Consider the following 20,092-nt stretch of genomic DNA (forward strand, 5'->3'; position numbering starts at 1 on the left):
GCCAGGACAGTACCCTGTGGGATGCCCATGGATAGAGAGCTTGATCTGGAGGAGGATCCAACATAAGAGACAGAGAAGTAGTCAGAGAGGGAGGGAGAAAACAAGTGGTGTCCCAAAAAAACTAGAGAGAAGGGAGAAGCAAGAAGGAAAGAATGATTAACAGTGTTAAGGACTGGGCAACAATCAAAAATGTATTTATTTTGGCCATGGCAATTCAGGAACACCATGAGGGGGACTGGAATTTGCATTAGTGGACAAAGTGTTTGTCCTCATGAAACTACAGATTCTAGAAATATTGAGATAAGCTTTAGGTCTAGCCCATCTTGAGTTGAAAAAAATTGACTTTGGGCTTCTTTCTGTATCAGATTCTTCCCAATCCTCCTTCATCTTCCTGGTCCACATTTCTTAAGACCCAAGACCTCAAATTGTGCTGTAAGGAAGGATGCACTAGAGAGAATTCTAGTCATTTCCCTACCATGTTACATAACCTCAATTGGATCCTCACAGCTTCCAGGCAATCCTGCTATTCACTCCCTTATCACTCTCCAGAGTGGGCCTCCCAAGCCTTTTCATCTTTCCTTAAATTTTCCATGCTCTTCATCCCCCCCCAACTCTCCCATCTGAGAACTTTGCCTCATAATTTAATGAAAAAAACAAAACAAACCAAACCAAGGCCATTTGTGCCAAGTTCCCTTTTCTCCCCTCTTCCTCATCTCCTATTACTCAGATACCTTGTGTCACTGTCTCCTTCAGCCCCCCCCCCAATATATTTTTGATTGGTGGCCAACTTTATGGTGATGGGCCTCTTTGAACTTACTTTGGCTGGACTTCAGATGACAGTCATGCAATCTCCAGGCCCATATTGGAAACCTTTCTAACTTGGTAAGAGTTCCCAGGGCTTGTATTGCCTTCAGTGCCTTCAGACCACTTCAAGAGTACTGTGTTAAGTTCTGGCAATCACGTTTTAAGAAGGATGCACACACACACACAAACACTCACACATACACACACACACACACACACACACACACACACACACACACACACAAAGGGCCACTCACAATTATACTATGCATTGAAGGATCTGAGGAGGTAGGACCCTATGTCAAGGGATTATATTGATTTTGTTTGGCCCTACAAAGTAGGGCTAGGTACAATGGGTGAAACTGTACAGGTATTTTTTAGTTTGATATAAAGAAAACCTTCATAATAATTGTAGTTATTCATAGAATGTGATGATTTAGAAGGTAGTGAGATCCCCATCACTGGATATTTTAAAAGAGAAATGGGATAAATATCTGTCAGGAATGTTAGAGAGGGGATACTTATTTGAGTGTAGGTTGAAACAAATGAATTCTTAGGTCCCTTCCAATGATGAAATTCTATGATTTCAACTTTATATGGTCTAGAAGCAAGACCCTTTGATGATAAAAGTTTTATAGTCTGATAAAATTTTGTCTGAAGCTGGCAGCGAGGAAAATATTGTCCCACTGCATGGTGCCAGAGGAGGCTTGAAAAAGTACCCCTAGATTACACTGAGGGCCCTTCCTCCCTCTGGATTTCCCTATCCCATAGGATAGGATGGACACTTTTTGTGTGGCCCCTTGGAATTCAGGGCCCATAGGAAAGGGCAGGACCTAGGGGAAATAACTGCAGAAAGCCACCATTTCCTGTTTGGCACTCAGGCCAGGGACAGCCGGTGAAAACCGGCCTGAAACTCAACACCCTTAGCTGAGGTGGGGAGGGCTGAGAGACTGGTCCCGGCAGTTGTCTGCCGGACAACTGCCACCTACTCCATTTCTAACTTAGGCTGCTGATCTTGGCTGGCCCTTCCACTCCAAAGATGTCATAAGAGAAAATAACCCCACTCTAAGAGCTTCAGAGGTGACAGAGAGGCCATTTTGTTTATCCAGAGGCCCTCTTCCATTCTAGAGTGAGTCTCCAAGCTAATGTTGCTTCTGTGGTCCAAAGGCACAACTTTGTGGACTGGCCGGAGTCAGGAGACTAGATTTTAGTCACAATTAGCCACATTCCCTTTGCCAAATCATTTTCACCCTACGGACCTCACTTTCCCCATCTGAGAAATAAGGATGACATTCTCTTGTTCTAAGATTCTGGGAACTTTGTAGAAAATAGCCATTGGTCTTGGGTTAGAGCACAAAAGGATTTTCTATAACCCCAGAGCCTTATGGAGAGTCACTCCTTCCCTTCTGTTATGTGCCCCTTCCCTTAAATACGCCAGCTGGCAGATCTCTGACTTGACCCAGAGGCAGCAGCCCCTTCCATAAGCCTGGCTCCAATACTTTCTTCCTTTTCTCCTGTCTCCTTTCCTCCTTGTGAACCCTTAACAAAGCTGTTCTATGCCCTGGTTCTATGACCCCCACCCCTTAGTTGAGAAGCTTTGGATAAGGGGTGAGCCTGGGATCCAGCATTGCTCAACCCTTCCTTTTAGAGAGGAGAGGCAGCAGATACAAAGTAATCTCTCTAGTCAACAACAACTAGAGGGGCCAAAATTGCTCTTTGGCAGATGGCAACCTATATAAGCCAGCCATGAGCTGGGAGCCGATTTTCACTTATCTATGTATGGCCACCTTCCCCCCCCCCACTTCATTTCCTGCCTCTTTCAGGAGCTATTGACCATTTAAACCCCATTCCCTGTGCAGAACTCCACTGACTAAGTAAATATACAGCCCTGCAGTTCCAGCTAGCATCTTCAGACTGCACCATGGAGCTACGTTGCCCTCCATACCACATATGGAAGAAAGGGGCTATGAGTTGAGTCTAAAACTAGACCACATGCTTTACCCCTCTTCAGCCTGCTCAGACCGCCTTAGGAGCACCAAGAAAGAAGAGCTGCCCATGGGAATCATTCTGGGATTCTACCAATGAGACCCACCCAAATGTTAGAGAGCCCTGAAAGCCTGGCATTTGGCTCGGTAGCACTCCAGCTTTCCTCCCCTGCCCCTAGACATCAGTCAGGCTCTGAAGGACATACTTTGATTTAGAAATGCAATTAGGAAATGAAGGGGGTTGTGGAGGACAGGTGGCTGGTGGGTGATGACAGGGGTTCTCGGCTTATCCCAAACTCCTCTCCCAAAAGGGAACATGAAAACACCAATCAGCTCAAGCTTTTAGCCATCACCCTTCATGGATAAGAAGGTACTGATAAGTCTACTCACACTGATATCAGTTATCAGCCAGTGTCTCCAGTAGCGATTTTTGGGATGATACCTGCTGGGGGCATCGGGATCAACCATCATCAATATGTACTTCTTATTCTGAAACAAAAATTCATGAGAGAAGTCAGTGCCATGGGTGACCAGGGCTTTGATGAGAATAAAACAAGGCTCTGACCGCCCCTCCCTCCATGCTACTCTCATGACTACCTCTCCAGGGGCTGACATCACTGACATTGCTTGGATGCAAGATTTGAGGTCTGTTGAGTGGGAGTAGGAAGGCAGGATGCCTGGATCTCCCTTTGATGGAGGAGAATCTAGTAACCAACAAGTATTTACTGAGCTTCTGCCATGTATTCAGTACTCTATTAGACACTTTAGGGGACACAGAAGACATATAAAATGGGTTCCTGCTCTCAAGAGTCCAGAGGCTGAGCACACTTATACAGACTTTGGAGGAGCCATGAAATGATATTATATAATACAAATACTAAAATGTGGATTAAAAACCACAAGTGCTTTATGTAGTATTTCAGAGATGAGAATAGGCTGAATTTAGCAGGAAGAGTTTAATGAAAGAAGTGGGTTTGGAATGGGCCTTGGGTAGGACTTAGGTGGGAAAGAGGGAATTGGAGGGCACCTAGGACAGAAGGAATGATGTGAGCAACCTCAAGATGAGAATCAGAGGGGGAAGAGAGATAAAGTTGGGTAGGTGGAATATAAGGCTTTAAAGAGAGGCAGGATTGTTGTTATTCAGTCATGTCTGATTCTTTGTGACCCCATTTGGGGTTTTCTTGGTAGAGACACTGGAGGACTTTGCCATGTCCTTCTCCAGTTCATTTTACAGATGAGGAAACTGAGGCAAGTAGGGCTGAGTAACTTACCCATATCACACAGCTAGTAAGCATCTGAGGTCATATTTGAAAACTGGATGACACAGTAGATAAAGTGCTGGGACTGGAGTTGGGAAGCCTCATTTCCCTGAGTTCAAACCTGGCTTCTGACACTGTGCATTGTCTCAGTTTCCTCCTCTGTAAAATGAACCATTCCAGTATTTCTGCCAAGAAAACTTCAAATGGGGTCATGAGGAATTGGATGTGACTGAACAGCAACAAGAAATGTCCAGAGGCTGAATTAAATGATCTCTGAGACCCCTTATAGTTCAAAGATTCTGAGATTCCAGTTTCAAATCTATGATCTGATGAGTCTGTCATTCTGAGTTTTGACCCTATTTGAAAGGCAGTGGAGTGCCACCCAGGTCAGTCTAGCAAACCATTAGACAAAATGAAACAGAGGCAGTGCTTAAATCCTTAAGTTTATATTCTGCTGGAGGGAAGGGATACACCAGTATAAACTAGGGAGTGACACATGGCCAAGGGAGAGATCAAAGTGCACTAGGAAAAATGTGGGATCTTGAGAGCATGAACAATTAGGGGAGACACAAAAGCTGTGTTTAAGGGAGATTACATTGACATTTCTAGGATGCATTTGACACACAAATGGTGTTTAGAATGCATTTATAGGATGCATTTGTGGAATAAAGATGGGAGGCAAAGAAATCAAGTGAGAGAGAAGTATAGCAATCCAGAGCAGAAGTGAAGCAGCAGGGCTACTTGGGCTGCCCAGGAATCTCTTAAACTAGAGATGACTCATTGGGCGCTGGGGAGTGGGGAGCATTCTTAGTCCCTAACAGATTCCCTGAGCTTTGCCTGCTTCTAGGACAGGGTCCAAGATGGTTTGAGGTGCTTGGGTGCTAAGTCAGTTGATATTCAGAGCAGGGCTCACGCTGGAAAAAAGATGGGATGGAGTTGGTTCCTCCCCAATTCCCAATAGTGGCAGTGTCCAGACTGAAATGATTGGAGGTTGAAAAGAAGAGGAAGGAAAGCAGAGAGAGGATGCTCTCAAATAGTGTTTTCATCGTGACATGGAGAGCCAGAATTGAAATCACTTCAAGGTCTCCTGGACCCTCCGTCCCACTCAGACTCTCTCCTCCTCCAGAAAAAATATTCTCATTTCCAAGAGGTAGTTTCCCAGTGAGACCCTGGCCTGGAGAATGACAAAGGCACCCCTTGGTTTTGTAGTGCTGATTCCCTCTTTAGTGATCCAGGAGGACTGCCTGCCAAGTGACTCTGAGGTGACTGACCAATGCTCCTTGAAATCCTCCTCTAACCCTTAAAGTTCTCTCCAGATCATCTCCTGATTTTGCTCCTAACTACCCATCCCCCTTCAAAGAGCTCAGCAGGAAAGAATGGGCTTTTGTGGTCCTGACCTTCGAATCTTTTGTTTCTGGGTGCCCGGAGTACTGGTTCCCAGCCCTGCCACTAACCACATCCTTCAGCAGGAGCTCCCAAACACCCTCGCAAGTGCTGGGGGCTTTCCACCTCAGCTTTCTCCCTCCTACCAGATGAAATGGGGCATGGGGAGCTAACTCCAAGTGAGGCTCCACAGAGTCTGTCCCAGGCTCCTCCACCCGGCTTTTGTGATCACTGGAGCATTTGCTCCAGGCAAAGGAGAGGAAAGGAGCCATTCTTTTGAATAACCCAGACATATGCAACTGATTTCTGGCCATTCTGATCCACCAGTGCAGAGAGCAGAGAGCAAAATGTGTGCTGCTAAGGCAGGTATGACCTGCTTCTCCAGAGATTTTTTTAACTGTTCCATGTGAGCTTGTCCTGACTGCTTAACAGAGAATGTCCACCCCTTGAGGGCAGGGGATAGTTTATACTTCTAGCTCCTAGATATGACTACCTCTTCAAAAGAATTCTAAAGGAAGGGAAAAGGAATTGATAGAATATAAGTCTGCCCAGTGGCAAGAAGATAAACTCTATATAATCTCAAAATTGAATCTCTTATTTATGTATAGACTTGTTGATAAAGTTTGCGTGCCTATAGTGATAACACAGAAGTCTCCAAGTGAGAGAAATCCAAATTTTGGAATATAAATTTTAGTGTGGAAAGATAAGCAAAGATTATGGATTTTTCTCTTTTACTTTTTTTTTTCAGGGAAGGAAGTGTAACTTCACAATGATAATATTTATAGCTGATATTTATATAGTGATTTAAGATTTTTCAAAGTACTTTATACGTGTAATTTCTTTTCTGGGATAGTAAGATTGGATCCCTAGAAGATTGTTATTACTTTGGATTCTGGAGTACCCTGTATATCTGGGCTTCAAACGTTACAGCTCATGAACCCTCATTGGTGTGCTTTACCTTGACAGTTAGCCAGTAAGCATATAATGCAAAAGCATTATTAGGATGGCATAGTAAATAAGAACAGCAGTGATAAACCATTCCTCCCACAAGTCTAAGGCATTCTCTTTTTAAAATTTTTAAAAAAAATTTATTTTTTTATTAAAGCTTTTCATTTATGCATGGGTAATTTTTCAACATTGACCCTTGCAAAACCTTTTGTTCCAAAATTTCCCCTCCTTCCCCCCATCCCTTCTTCTAGATGACAGGTATCCAATACATGGGTTTTTGTCTTTTTCCTCCTCAGGCAATTGGGGTTAAGTGACTTGCCCAGGGTCACACAGCCAGGAAGTGTTAAGTGTCTGAGATCACATTTGAACTCAGGTCCTTCTGACTTCAGGGCTGGTGCTCTATCCACTGTGCCACCTAGCTGCTCCCAATACATGTTAAAGATGTTAAAATATATGTTAAATCCAGTATATGTATACATATTTATAAAATTAATCTTGCTGCACAAGAAAAGTCAGATCAAGAAGAAAAAAAATTGAGAAAGAAAGCAAAATGCAAGCAAACAACAACAGAGAGTGAGAATGCTATGTTGTGGTCCACACTCAATTCCCATGGTTCTCTCTCTGGGTATAGATGTTCACCACTGAACAATTTTAATTGGTTTGAAACATCTCATTGTTGAAGAAAGCCAGGTCCATCAGAACTGATTGTCATATAGTCTTGTTATTGCCATGTACAATGATGTCCTGGTTCTGCTCATTTCATTCAGCATCAGTTCATGTAAGTCTCTCCAGGCCTCTCTGAAATCATCCTGCTGATCATTTCTTACAGAACAATAATATTCCATAACCTTCATATACCATAACTTATTCAGCCATTCTCCAATTGATGGGCATCCACTCAGCTTCCAGTTTCTTGCCACTACAAAAAGGGCTGCTGTATATTTGATAAATATACACTGAGTCTGTGGGAAGAGTGGATACAAACTTATAGTTCAATAATTATGAGGCAAACACAGGGAGAACTCTTGTGGCCAAGGCTACTCAGTCTTTAAATTGTTAAAGCCTTGTAGAGTTCTTAAAAAGCTCCTCTCTGGACACAGCAACTCAGGATTCTGCTCTTTATAAAGCACCACTCTCAAATCCACAGCTGATTCTCCTCTCTGCTACCAGAGGTCACACTCCTTCAAGCTGCTTTCAAAAGCCTTAAATGCCTGCATCTCTGCATCCTTGTCTATCTTGAGTATATGTCTGCACCTGCAACTGTGCCTTCTACTCTCTGAAGGTAACTTTTCAACTACTGGAAGGGGTATGTGTCTCCCTCTGGGTAAGTAGCTTCACTGCTACAAACTTTGGTTGATGGAGGGAAGGGAAGAAAGAAAATCCTGTTCTTTTCTTTCCTCTCTTTTTTTCTCTTACCCTCTCTGTGATGAAGAGTTAGATTCCTCCTTGACTACCGGTTTCTGCCAGGACTTTTGAACTACTCATGGTCTCTAGAGCTTAGCTATTTAAAGCCTCCCGAGTCATAGCCAATTTTTAGTCCAGCCAATCTGTTGCATCTTCTGACTCAATTAGAGAGAAGTACTCATACTTATAAAGGGATTATTGAATATTAACACATTGTTAACAAATCTATAACTCATCATCTATGTCTATATCAACTCTGTAGTCCCAAAAGGCAATACAATGCAGTGAAAAGAGTAATAATTTCAGTCAAGAGGATCTGGGTTCAAGAACTCCTCCCCTCTGCATATATTATTTTCTTTGGTCCTTATAATATTTAAGTCTCATTTTATAAATGAGGAGACTGAATCTCAAAGAGGTTAATGAATCAGGATTTGAGTCCATTTCACCCAGCTCCATGTCCTACAACATTTCTACTAAGCATCCTTTTTTAATATAGGGGAAAGGAAGATCAGGACCTCTATGGGACATCTAGCACAACACGAAGAATAGAAAAGTACTTTAAATCATGATTTTTTTGGCTAGAATTATGAATGTATTTCACTCAAAGTGGTAGAGCTGTTGCAGGTCTAGTCCCCGGATGTCATACTGCCCATTCTTGTGCCATATTCCAGTATCAAGAACTATGTTTCTGCTAGGAGCAAGGAGCATCAAAGAAAGCAGGAATGAAGAAGAATTCTTAAAGAGTTCCCCATGCTGTATTTACTCAGAAGTCTGACCCACAATTCTGGTTTATGAGAGTTTGCTTCAAGATCAGGATCTCTATGTTCCTAGTATTTTTTTTGAGTTGTGCATACCCTGCCTATTAGTTCCATTTGCTAGAGATTTTTCTTGTTATAGCTAACCATGGTTTCAAATTCTTATACCCAGTCACTAATAACTGTATGGAATATAGTTAGTGAATGCATGGAAGTATGCAATAGAAAGTAGAAGGAATCTAGTCAAAGAATGCATGGGAGCAAATGTAACAAGTAATATGCTCATATTTTTCAATATGGTATCTTGGTACCTTTGAAACAGGTACAGATGCATGATTTCTGTCAGATAACCATCAGAACATTATCTTCAAAGTAATGCTTAGCCAAGAGTTCAAAGAGGTCATTTGAGGTTTAACTTGAGGTTTAACACAAGATTAGATAAAAGAGGTAGTGATAGTATAAAATATAAAAAGACATACATGTCAGTGGATATCCCACAATTAGTGGAGGGGAAAAAAGAAGGAATATCATGGTAAAAGCCTATTCTAGCTTGCCCCTCCAAAAGTAGGGAATGTAAAATGAGTTCTAGTAGCAGATCACAAAACTGGCAGGAAGAGAAAACATACATATAATTATGATTGAAAATTTCATTTATTCTACTGTTATATATATATATATATATATATATATATATACATCCTTAGCTAAGAGTAGAGATGAGAAATTACTGCTCTGCCATTTTACTTTCCAGATAGAAATGATCTCCCCATCAATTTTAGGCACTTAAAAGTACTAAATGTATGAATGAATGAGTAAAGCACTTATTAAACACTTATTTTAGACAAAACACTGTGCTAAGCACCCAAAGATACAAATAGAAAAGCCAAGCAGTCCCTGTACTCCAGGAGTTCTCATTCTAATGGAGGAGACAACACATATGCAAGGTTTCAGATGCAAGTAAGATGGAAAGGTCTCTATAGTCCTTAGGGTGCTGTGGCAAAACAGATGGGAATGCCTCTTAAATGTCATTTCCATTGATAAAATGATAACAGCTTTTGATGTTGCATTGTTTGACTATGGTAAACATTTTATGGCAAGAACTGTCTTTTCTGGACCTTCAATAGCTGTGGCTTTGACACCTACAGGAGTAATCACCATGCTACATCTCCACCGGGATGGCAGCCCAGGATGATGGTTACAGGCATTATGCGGATAAAAACCTTGGAAATAGTAATTCTTCAGGACACTGGACTGACTGTCTCTATCAAGATCTGAAAGTGATGGTCCTGGTAGTTTAAGTTGCCTGGGATATTCTTTCTTCTGTCTCTCCCTCTGGGTACCTTGCTACTCCAGCTAGACTGGTTTCCCTTCCCTATTATATTGAAGGGGAATTGAAAAAGGAAAGTGATATTATGGCCAATAAGAAGAAATTAATAAAGGAATTAGGGGAGAAATGGCCACACTATCACAAAATTCCTGCTAGACAAGGATGGGAATGCTGGTCATAGATTGAGGTCTGCTATAGACATTACAGGAATAGATTTCCAAGCATTCTGAGAAAAAGGAAGCAAAATTTTGTGGCCTGATTTTCTTAAGGACAAGTTGATTTAAGAGGATTGGGAGGCTCTCAAGAATGAAAATCTGAAGACATAAATGCAAATTATAATAATTAGAACGAAAAGTAGGAAGAGTCTAAAAAGAACATATGACTGCACAGGGGTTAATTCAGGACTTCAAATTTTTAAAAGACATATAATAGAAGCAGGAAGGTGATGGAGAATGACTACAAAAGAATGGCATGGTCCTTTAAAAATAGGAATATGAAATCCTAAATTACTCAAGGGTTGCATAATTTGTGTGCTAAGTCAACAAAAAGGGTGTTTTTTTAAAGTAATGTTGGGAAAAGAGAAAGGGAAAAAAAGAAGAGCTATGTTTACTGATGGAGGGAATGAGATGATGACAATGGACAATACAGTTTTCCCTTTAGGTAAGTGAACCCTTTCTCAGACCTAGTCTATTTAGAGTGATTTTTATGTAATGCAATTTTGCCTATGGAGGCAGGGAAAGGAGGGAGGGAAATAGAAAAGGGGGTCATGCTCCAGTGGAGGGAGGGACAGACATATGGTTCAAGGATACAGTGGGGTCCGGGGACAGAGCAGGAGGAGGAACATGCAGAGGCCAGAATGAAGAGGAAGGGAGCGGACATGTGGGAGCTGCACACAGAGAGAGCAGGTGACAGACAGGGGCTAGGGATAGACACAGTAGTCAAATGTGGACAGAGAGAAGACAAATACAGGAATGGGGTGGAGAGAGAGGAAGGAGAGGCAGGGGTTGGGGGCCAGACATGTTGGAGGGGCCACAGTCAAGGAAAGAGAGCACAATTCTGGGCACTAGAGTTAACACAGGTGGTTTTGGTTTTTTGAAATGTGAATTTCTTTCAGAATTCTTTACCTATAGTCTAGTTTCTATAATGTGAATTTACATAACTCAAGAACTATTTGTAATAAGAAGACAAAACTATTCGATTCCTCTTTTGTTTCTGTTGTCAAGAAGAATGATATTCAGAATAAAAAGGAGAGAACAAAAACTGTGTAGCAGGGAATCAAAACTCACACTAAGTAAAAGGTGGGAAAGAGAAAATCTAAATGCCCCCAATGAGTTCCAGTGACCTGGTCTAGTGAATTATGAATTCTGTGGATGTGTTTGCTGAACCACTGTCGGTGATATTTGAGGAATCTTGGAAAATAGAGAATTGCTACAGGATGAAAGATGGGCAAATGCTATTTTGATTTTATTAAGTGGGACAAGAAAATACAATTTTCAAATTTTGATATTGATTCCTGATAAAAAATACATCATTTAAAATGATAGTTTTTATTTACTCAAAAAGGGATTCAATTTCCATGGTCAGATAAAATGGGTTCATTAAATTAATGCTGTCAGACTGATGAGGTTCTGCGCAGGGCAAAGACCGACCAGCTTTGTTTTCTTTATTAACTAGGCTGACACCTCAACAAAATGCTATAGTTGTGATGTACAAATATACCCAGGAACTCAAAAATCATTTGCATAAGACTCTCCTTATTGATAGAGGTTGTTAACTTAATTCTTTAGCCTCGTGTGGGGTTTGGAGTTAGAAAGAACTTGGAAGAAGAGAGATTCTGGTCTTCTGGCTTTCAGCTTCAAGAGAGATATTTTATATTTCCTTCAGGGAGATCCCTGAAGGGAGAGAAAGATTCGGAGAAAAAGTTGACATGTTGAAAAGACAGCACTTCAATCATGTCCCTCTCCCTAGCTTATCATAGCAGAAACTTCAGAGAATTTCTCCTTGGGTGAGATCTCCATCTCCCTACCTCTAGTCTCTCAATCTCTCTCCTACTCTTTTTTCCAGTAGGACAGCTCATTCACTCTGCACTCTGTGCTTTACTAGATATCCTCATGTACTTAATACCAGATTTCAGTGTGCTATTAGCTTGAATAAATGGATTTATTTCCAACTTACCATTGTGATTTTTGTGTAACAAATTTGATGGGAAAGGAATAGAGCCTAGGATATGTAGCTGGGAATCCTCCTGAATGGGCTTGGAGGTCTTGGTTACTTGTGGGTTTACACATGATACATGATAATCTCTCAAAATAACCTTGTGGACAAAAAAGATCTGGCTTGGAGGCTGGAACAGTTGTGTGGATCCAGAGCCGATTTGCTAGCCAAATGCAAAGCATATTGATTAATCTATCAGGACCTGGCAGAAAACCTATAGAGTTAGCCATAGGATTCTGTCATTGGCCCTGTTCTGGTAAACTTTTTAAAATCAGTGATTTGGATGAAGACAGAGATTACACTCTTATCAAATTTATAGATGACATGAAGTTGGCAGGGCTATCTCTGACAGAATAGTGTTCCAAAAAGAGCTCACAAGTTGTACTTTTAATGTGGGAAAGATATGGTTAGACAGTATTTCACTTGGAAAAGATCCGGGGGTTTTAGTGAATTGTAAGCTTAATAGAAATCAACAGTACAACATGGGAGCCAAACTACCTTATAATAAACAAAGAATTGCAGAATGTACAGTTGGAAGGTCCCTCAGTGATGCTGAGACCAAGCTCTGCCTAACAAAGAGCAGTGTCTATAACATACCCAACAAGGATTCAACAAGCCTTTGTTTGAAGGCCTCCAATGAGGGGAAACCCACTCTCTTTGGAGACAGCCTGGTCTATTTTAAGGCAGCTCTAATTGTTAGGAAGTTTTTTTTTTCTTATATTAAGCCTAAATTTGCTTCTTTGCAATTTCTACTCATTCCCTAGTTCTACCCTCTAGGAATAAGCAGAACACATCCATCACTCATCCACATGACACTTCTTCAGCTACTTGAGAAGACAGGTACCATGCTCTGCCCCCAAAGTCTTCCTTCTCTGTCTCTAGGCTAAGCATCCCTGGTTCCTTCACAGATGTGTTTAAAAAAAATCCTTTCATGATTCTGGTCGCCCTCTTCTGGACATGTATCAGTGTGGCTAGATCTTTCTCCAAAATAAGAAGCCCAGAACACTACTACAGATGTATTCTCATCAGGACAGAGACAAACAGGACTATTTATCACCTCCTTATTACTGCGCTTCATGCCATCTTAAGGAAACCAAAAACTGAATTAGTTGGGGTTTTTTTTTTTGGTATGCTATGTCATATTTTTGATTCATATTAAAGTTGAAGTCCATCAAGATTCCTAGATCTTGTTTAGGCAAATCATTGTCTGAACCATGCTTCCCCATCTTGTATTTATCTTGGGAAGCTGATTTTTGAATCCATCAAAATTTTTTACTTTATCCATACTGAATTTCATCTTGTTCAATCTGGCACAATATCTTAGCCTGTCAAGATCTTTCTGAATTCTTATTTTTCCTACTCTGCTTCTTAGTGAATATGCTAGATCTCACTTTCTTTAGGAACTTGGACTAGATGACTCCTAACATCCATTCCAGTTTTCAATCTGTGAATTCTGACTCAATTATCTGGTATGTTAGCTATCCCTCTCAGATTCGTGTCAACTGGTAATCTGCTAAGATTTTTTTTTACTTTGCTGAGGCAATTGGGGTTAAGTGACTTGTCCAGGATCACACAGTTAGGAAATGCTAGGAAATGTCTGAGGCTGGGTCCTCCTGACATCAGGGATGGGTGTTCTATTCATAGTGCCATCTAGCTGTCCCAAATTTGCTAAGGTTATGCCATCTATAGACCTTTGTCAAAGTCACTGATAAAAATGTTAAATATGGACCTAGGTATTCTCCTAAAGACATCTCTCTAAATTGGAACCATAAAATGAAACCAGTAGTGACTTTCCTTTGGAAGTGGACGTTCAACCAGTTGAAGTTAACCTAATTATACAAATTTCTAGCCCTCATTTTTCCATTTTTTTCCACAAGAATAGTATGAGGGACATCAATATCAAACACTTTATTGAATTGTCTGTGTAGACATCATAACTACAATGATGTGGATGGAAAGGTCATAAATCCCAAACTGTCCTTATAATGACAATCTTGGCCTTGGAGAAGGGTTGAGAAAATATTCCTCCCTTATTCTTTTGAAAAGTTAGGGGGTTGATGATGGATATTATGGCACATATTGTTAGGCATGGTTGATAAATTGGTTGGTTGATTTTGCCACGAATGTTGCAATGGATAGTCTTGAACTTGAGTCAGGAGGCCATGGTTTCAAATCCTACCTCAGACACTTACTAGCTGGGTAATCATGGGTGAGTCACTTAATTTCTATGTGCCTCGATTTACTAATCTGCAAATAAAGGGGTTGGTCTGGAGAGATAGATCCTTTCTCATTTTAAACCTATGATTCTATGAACCAAATTATAATGAAACAGATTTCAGTTGGTTATAAAGAGCAACTTCCTTATAAATAGAGCTGTCCAACAATGGAATGGGCTGCTTCTTAAGGAAGTGAGTTTCCTGTCACTGGGGGTGTCTAAGTGCTTGGTGGAAGCTGCTGTAAATTCTTTCAGCAAGGTTTGGATTATGTAGCTTTTAAGTATCCCTATATTATACTTTTAAGAGTCTAAGTTAATTGAGGCTGTCAATAGGTGATCTGGTCAGAGAATCCCCTTTGTCCCTGTACTTTGTGTACTGCCCCAAGCCCCTCCCAACATTGATTTTAAAAATGAAACTATTTGCTTGAATCACATGGTAATTTAATTTTTCAACAGCTTTTGGCATAGGTTCTTACTGAAAGTCTAAATAAATTCCCTCTGGGACACATGTTTATTCCTCAAAGAACTCCAGTAGAACATTAAGACATGAGAACCTCTCAGTAAATCAGACTTGATGTGCTGTTGATGAACATACAAAATACTTCTTCCTTGTCTGATATGAAAGTGAGATCGATATAACAGTGTGTAGCTCTAAAGGGGTCCTGGGAAGGTTTTCCTATGGAAGGGACAGCTCTTTGGCAGTCCTCTGTCATGGAGGCTATTGGTTCCTTTAAGCTACACATATTAGCCAATTGTTGAGTTTTACCTTTAAACTAAAATTGGGGTGGGAAGTTGACAGCAGCAGTAATGGTGCTACCCAAGGCCCAGGAATTAACAGCTAGTTTGCCATTTGGAGCCAGAAAATTCTTGTACACTTATTACTACTAACTTGCCACCTCTAACTTATTTCAAATGACAGTTAAAATGGGAATTTCCATTACCTCTCCCCTAGTGAAAAACCAAGAGGAAACCTTTACACTGCCTGAGCACTTGTATCATTGCATTCTTGAAGTAGTCCCACCAATTCTTTGCCTGATGAACATGTTAAGGAGACCTTTCCTACCTGGCTTTGGTAAGGTAGGTTGGGGTCTTTGCTTTTTCAGCTTACTTAAAAAAAAAAAACAAAACTTCACCTCTGGATTCCATTTTCTAGAAAATTACTTTCTCAAGTTAAAGAGAAGATAAGAAACTCTTGCCTTATTCCCTGACTATTCTCCTTTCTCTCCCTGGTCCCCTCTCCTGAGGGCCAGTTGTCACTACCCCCACGTCTATGGACCAGAAGACACAGCCATTTTTTGCTTTAATAGAAAGTCCATTTGGGTTTAGTAGGCAGAAAATGAGATCAAACGAGATAATATTTCAAAAGTATTTGGCCCTGTGCCTGGTATATAATAGGCACTTGATAAATGCTTGTTCCCTCCCTTGCCTTCTATTGTCCCCCAATCTAATAAAGGGGAAAGCCCAGATCTCCTACCATTCAGGCAGCCTCACAAGTTGGAGCATTTCCAATAATCAGAACCCCATGTGTTCAGTGAGCCCTTTCAGGGCTAGGATGTGCTTTCACATCCATATTCACTAGGAGACCTTGTGAGATAGGTAGAGCAGGTACCGTCGGCCCCATTTTGTAGCTGAAGACACTAAAGCTCCATGTGATTAAGTGCTGCCTGAGGTTGTCCGCGAGTGGAAAGCCGAGTGAGGACTCAGATCTGGGGCTCCTGGTTCCTACTTTGGTGCGGCTAGCCTCCCACGGCACTGCTGTTCCATAGGTAAAACAGTAAATGGTGATTGGGAACCTTAGTCACTATTTCACAGGCTCTGTCACAACAGGCCTGCGTGGTTCTCCCTTGGAAAGGCTGACAATACTCTAAAGTACTCAACCACTCTCCCTAAAGTCTTCAAAGGTAAGGGTACATCTTGTCCCCATCTCACAAATAAAGAAACTGAAGCACCGAGCGGAACAATGGCTTTCCCCAAGATCATTCAGTGAGTCTGGCAAAGAGTTAGGAATATATCTTAGAGGCCATGCTTCCTAGAACACATCTTGGACTAAACATTTCCCAGACTTTTCCCCAGGTTTTGGTCTGGGTTCAGCGTCCTCTGCCAGGAGGATCATCACACTCTCCCCAAATGCCATTCTTTCTTCCCAGGAACTCCTAACTCCGCCCAGATGTTAGCCTCGGAGGTACTAACTCTGCTGGGGGACAACCGCAACCTCAAGAGACCAAGCCCAGACAATCACCCCCATCTGGCTGGGCTTGGTCACCCCCAACAAGTGTGAAAATACCACCTTTGCAGGCCAGAATCTGAAAGAAATTGGGAACCTGCTGTTAGCTACATTCCCACTCCTTCTCATGTTTGCTGTTATTTTTTAACACTTTTTTTTTTTTCATAAAAGCACTATCCTCTTCCCCAGAGCTTGCCTGTAGCGAAGGCATGGTCTGTACAACTGCAATTATTTCAGAGAACAGATGGAGTGAGGAGCAGAAAGTCTGTTAATAGTAATAGAAATGCTACATGTTAACCTGGACAGCACATGATGACAGTCCCATGACTACCCGTTCTGTTCCTACCAGCTGGGCAGCCAAAGTAGGAATGAGATATTCACAAACAGCCATCAGCCACGTAGCCACCTAAAGTTAGAACTCAGATTCCTTCACACCGGGGACTTGGGGGACCACAGGGGCTCAGGCCTGCAGCAGGAGAGGCTGGTCACCCCTTGGGCCCGCGGGCCCCAAAGACATCTCAGCCCTGCTTCACTTCTTATGTCACCTCAAATCCCCCGACTACCCAGGGCCCCCCACACAGGGAGATCTGGCCAGGGGAGGAGGTTGGGGGAAGGGAAGACTGTAGCTGTCTGGCCGGAAAAAAGAGCCCTCCAAGTGCCTCTCAGGCACTAATAAATATGCCCTCTGCCCGGAAGTTATAGAGATCCCAGCAAGCAAGCTAAGCTTAGCTCCTCAGCACGGGCCTGAGGTCCAGAGTTCTTCATCTATTTTGTGCCCCGACTCCTTTGGTAGGGTCTCTGGGGTCTGTGGAACCTTCCTCAGAACATTTTATTAATTTATTAACAAAGTCTCAGACTAAAGTTCACAGAGTTCGGGTTCAGAACCTCTGGTCCAGCTCATTGAGTTGGGAGCCAAGGTTTAGTTCCCAGAAACTAAGACCCTGGCAGATACACAGTGAGTCAGAGCTGGATACAGACGGCAGCCGAAAAGACGGGTTCTAACTCACAAGCCAGGCTTCTCTTTCCCACCCTGGCAAGAATCTCCCCTCTGTGTGTACAGCACATAGGAACAGCCTCCCCAAGTCCTATGGAGGGGCTCATTACCATCTAACAGATTCCGTGTTGATTTTTAGCTGGATGCACAGAGCCGAACAAAGCTTAGAAAATTATGGCACTTTCTCCGCCTCATTTGGACGGGCCTGCAGAGCGGCTTTGGAGCAGCCTCAGAGCTCAGGAACGCAGAGGCGACGGAAGCCCATGGCCTCGCACTTTTCTGGTCAGTCGCTGCTGCCCAGGACTTGTGGACGCTGTTAGAAGCAGGCCAGAAAGTGGCTTCTCCCAGCCAGCTTGAGACTGCAGATGCTGTGGAGGGATTTCACCTCCCTAGGGGACTGGGTAGCGCAATGGCAGAAGGCGCTTGACTCAGAGACACCATTACATGTTGCCAACAAGTAAATCTTTGTAGTCTATATGTTTTAAATTTCACAAATGTCCAGAGATTTAGGTGTGGAATGGGTTTTTGGAATGCAAACAAATACCGTATAGTCAAGAATATAAGTCAACTTCAATTTAATTTCTTAGCCTTACTGGGTTCTGCCTGCCTCTCTCTCCCTCAATCCAATTCAACAAATATTTATTAAATGCCAGCCTTTTGTGGAGTTTCCTATTATGTGCCACGGGTGAAAAACCAAACAAACCAGTTCCCTCTCTCAAGGAGCTTATATTCTACTGGGAGTGGGAAAAATATTTATTTGGATAAATATAAAAATAACAACTCACATTTAAAGAATGCTTTAGGGCTCATGAAATACTTTTCTCATAATAATGGGGTGAAGAAATAGTTATCATTATCCCCATTTTACAAGTAGGGAGATGGGCCCATGCATGACTCCCCACCCCAGCTCCCATAGTATTTCATTCATTTGGAAAACAACTTTTTGGTCTATGCCTCCCCAATACTTATGAATGGTCAATGCAGCCTGACGCTATGGCCCAACCTGGATTCTGATTGGAAACATGATTTTTAAGCTTCAAGTTCAAAAAAGATCAGCATACTCTAGACCAGGAATTATTGCTCTGGTGTCCACGAACTTTAAAAAAAAAATGATAACTGTTGAAATACAATTATATAATTATAATATAATAAATTTCCTTTGTAATCTCCTGGTTTTTGTTTTATGTAGTTACAAATATTATTTGGAGAAATCCCTAGGTTTCATCAGACTGACACAAAAGAGGTTAAACAAAACCTGCCCTAAACTCTTGTTTTGACTGAGAGGAGTCCAAAGGGTTTTTTTTGTTTTTTTTTTTGCTGAGGCAATTGGAGTTAAGTGACTTACCCAGGGTCACACATGGCACACTTTTCTATAGGTTAACCATCATGTTCCCCTCCTATTGTGCTGGGGCAGGGATGGAGGTGAGAGAGAGAGAGGGACAGAGGGACATTAGTTTTATTATTAGGCTAACAAAAGACCTGCCAGAGAGTAGTCATTTGGGAGTGATTATAGAGAGCTTTTAATACCAATTTCAATTCCTTTTTATTCTGATGACATGAAATGCCTTTTACTTTTAATTCATGGATCACATAGCTTGGTCCATTCTAAAGAGATATGTTGGTAAGGGCTTTGAGCTGGAAATTTGAAATATCAATTTCTCGGACAGTATCATAGACCTACTGAGAAACTGAAGCTCATAGAAACAAGGGCATATAATATGGGGGTGAGTGGGGAATTTGGACCCAAATTTGTCTGATTCCAGTACCAAGGTTCTGGTTTCCATTATATCATGCTGCCTTTAGATAATACTGAGGTAATTTGAAGAGGAAAAAAGCACTAGGAAGTGGGGAGAGGGAAGCCGCTCCACAAAGAAGGGATCTCCTCAGAGGAAGATAAGTTATCTGAAAAGTATGGATGAGAGTAAGTTGGTAAATATTGTGTCAATGAACAGAGGTGGGAGATGGGATCGTGTTTGGGCTAGAGTAAGTAGTCCATTCAGGCCAGAATGCACAGCATGTGATGAAAAGCCCCATGAAATGAGGCTGGAAATGTAGGTTAGAGCTAGATTGTAAAGATGTAAATGCCAAGCTAAGAAGATTCTGCTTGAATCAAGAAACAATGGGGAGCTACTGAAGGTTTGGGAACAGAGGGGTCACATTGTCAGACTAAGATATCGGGAAGAATATTTTGGCAGCTGTGTGTAGATGGATTGGAGAAGGGAGAGACTAGAAGCAGGGAGACCAATTAAGAACCATCTGTCATCTGTCAGTCTTTTCAGATTGCTCTCCAACTAATTCTACGAATATCTATTAATCCACAGGTTTACAAAACACGTATTAGTGTGATACCCAGGCTTTGTGATGAAGAGACTTTTCTTTCCTGAGCACCTGTAGAGTGTATGAGCATGTCTGCGGGTGGTAGGGGGAAAGGAAGGGGGAAACTTCTCTGCTGCCTTCCCCCTCTCCATGTGAGCTTATGAAATCCTGTTTCTCCAGGCAGCTCCTCTGATCACAGGTACAGGCAGCATGGTGTGGTGGGAAGGGCAGTAGATCCGGATTCACAAGGCTTGGTTTCAACCT

The 20,092-nt window shown here is 41.9% G+C and overlaps 1 protein-coding gene across 3 annotated transcripts in view; it reads right to left on the reverse strand.

The window, feature by feature from the left end:
- PEBP4 (phosphatidylethanolamine binding protein 4) overlaps positions 1 to 20,092 on the reverse strand; it is a 261,109-nt gene that overhangs the window by 125,242 nt on the left and 115,775 nt on the right. For all 3 annotated transcript variants that reach the window (XM_074287528.1, XM_074287529.1, XM_074287530.1), the window contains exon 4: positions 3,180 to 3,278. In XM_074287528.1, the coding sequence (XP_074143629.1) occupies positions 3,180 to 3,278 (99 nt within the window). The remainder of the gene's footprint in view (positions 1 to 3,179; positions 3,279 to 20,092) is intronic.

The sequence above is a fragment of the Sminthopsis crassicaudata genome, chromosome 2 (genome assembly GCF_048593235.1).
Source record: "Sminthopsis crassicaudata isolate SCR6 chromosome 2, ASM4859323v1, whole genome shotgun sequence".
NCBI lineage: Eukaryota > Metazoa > Chordata > Mammalia > Dasyuromorphia > Dasyuridae > Sminthopsis > Sminthopsis crassicaudata.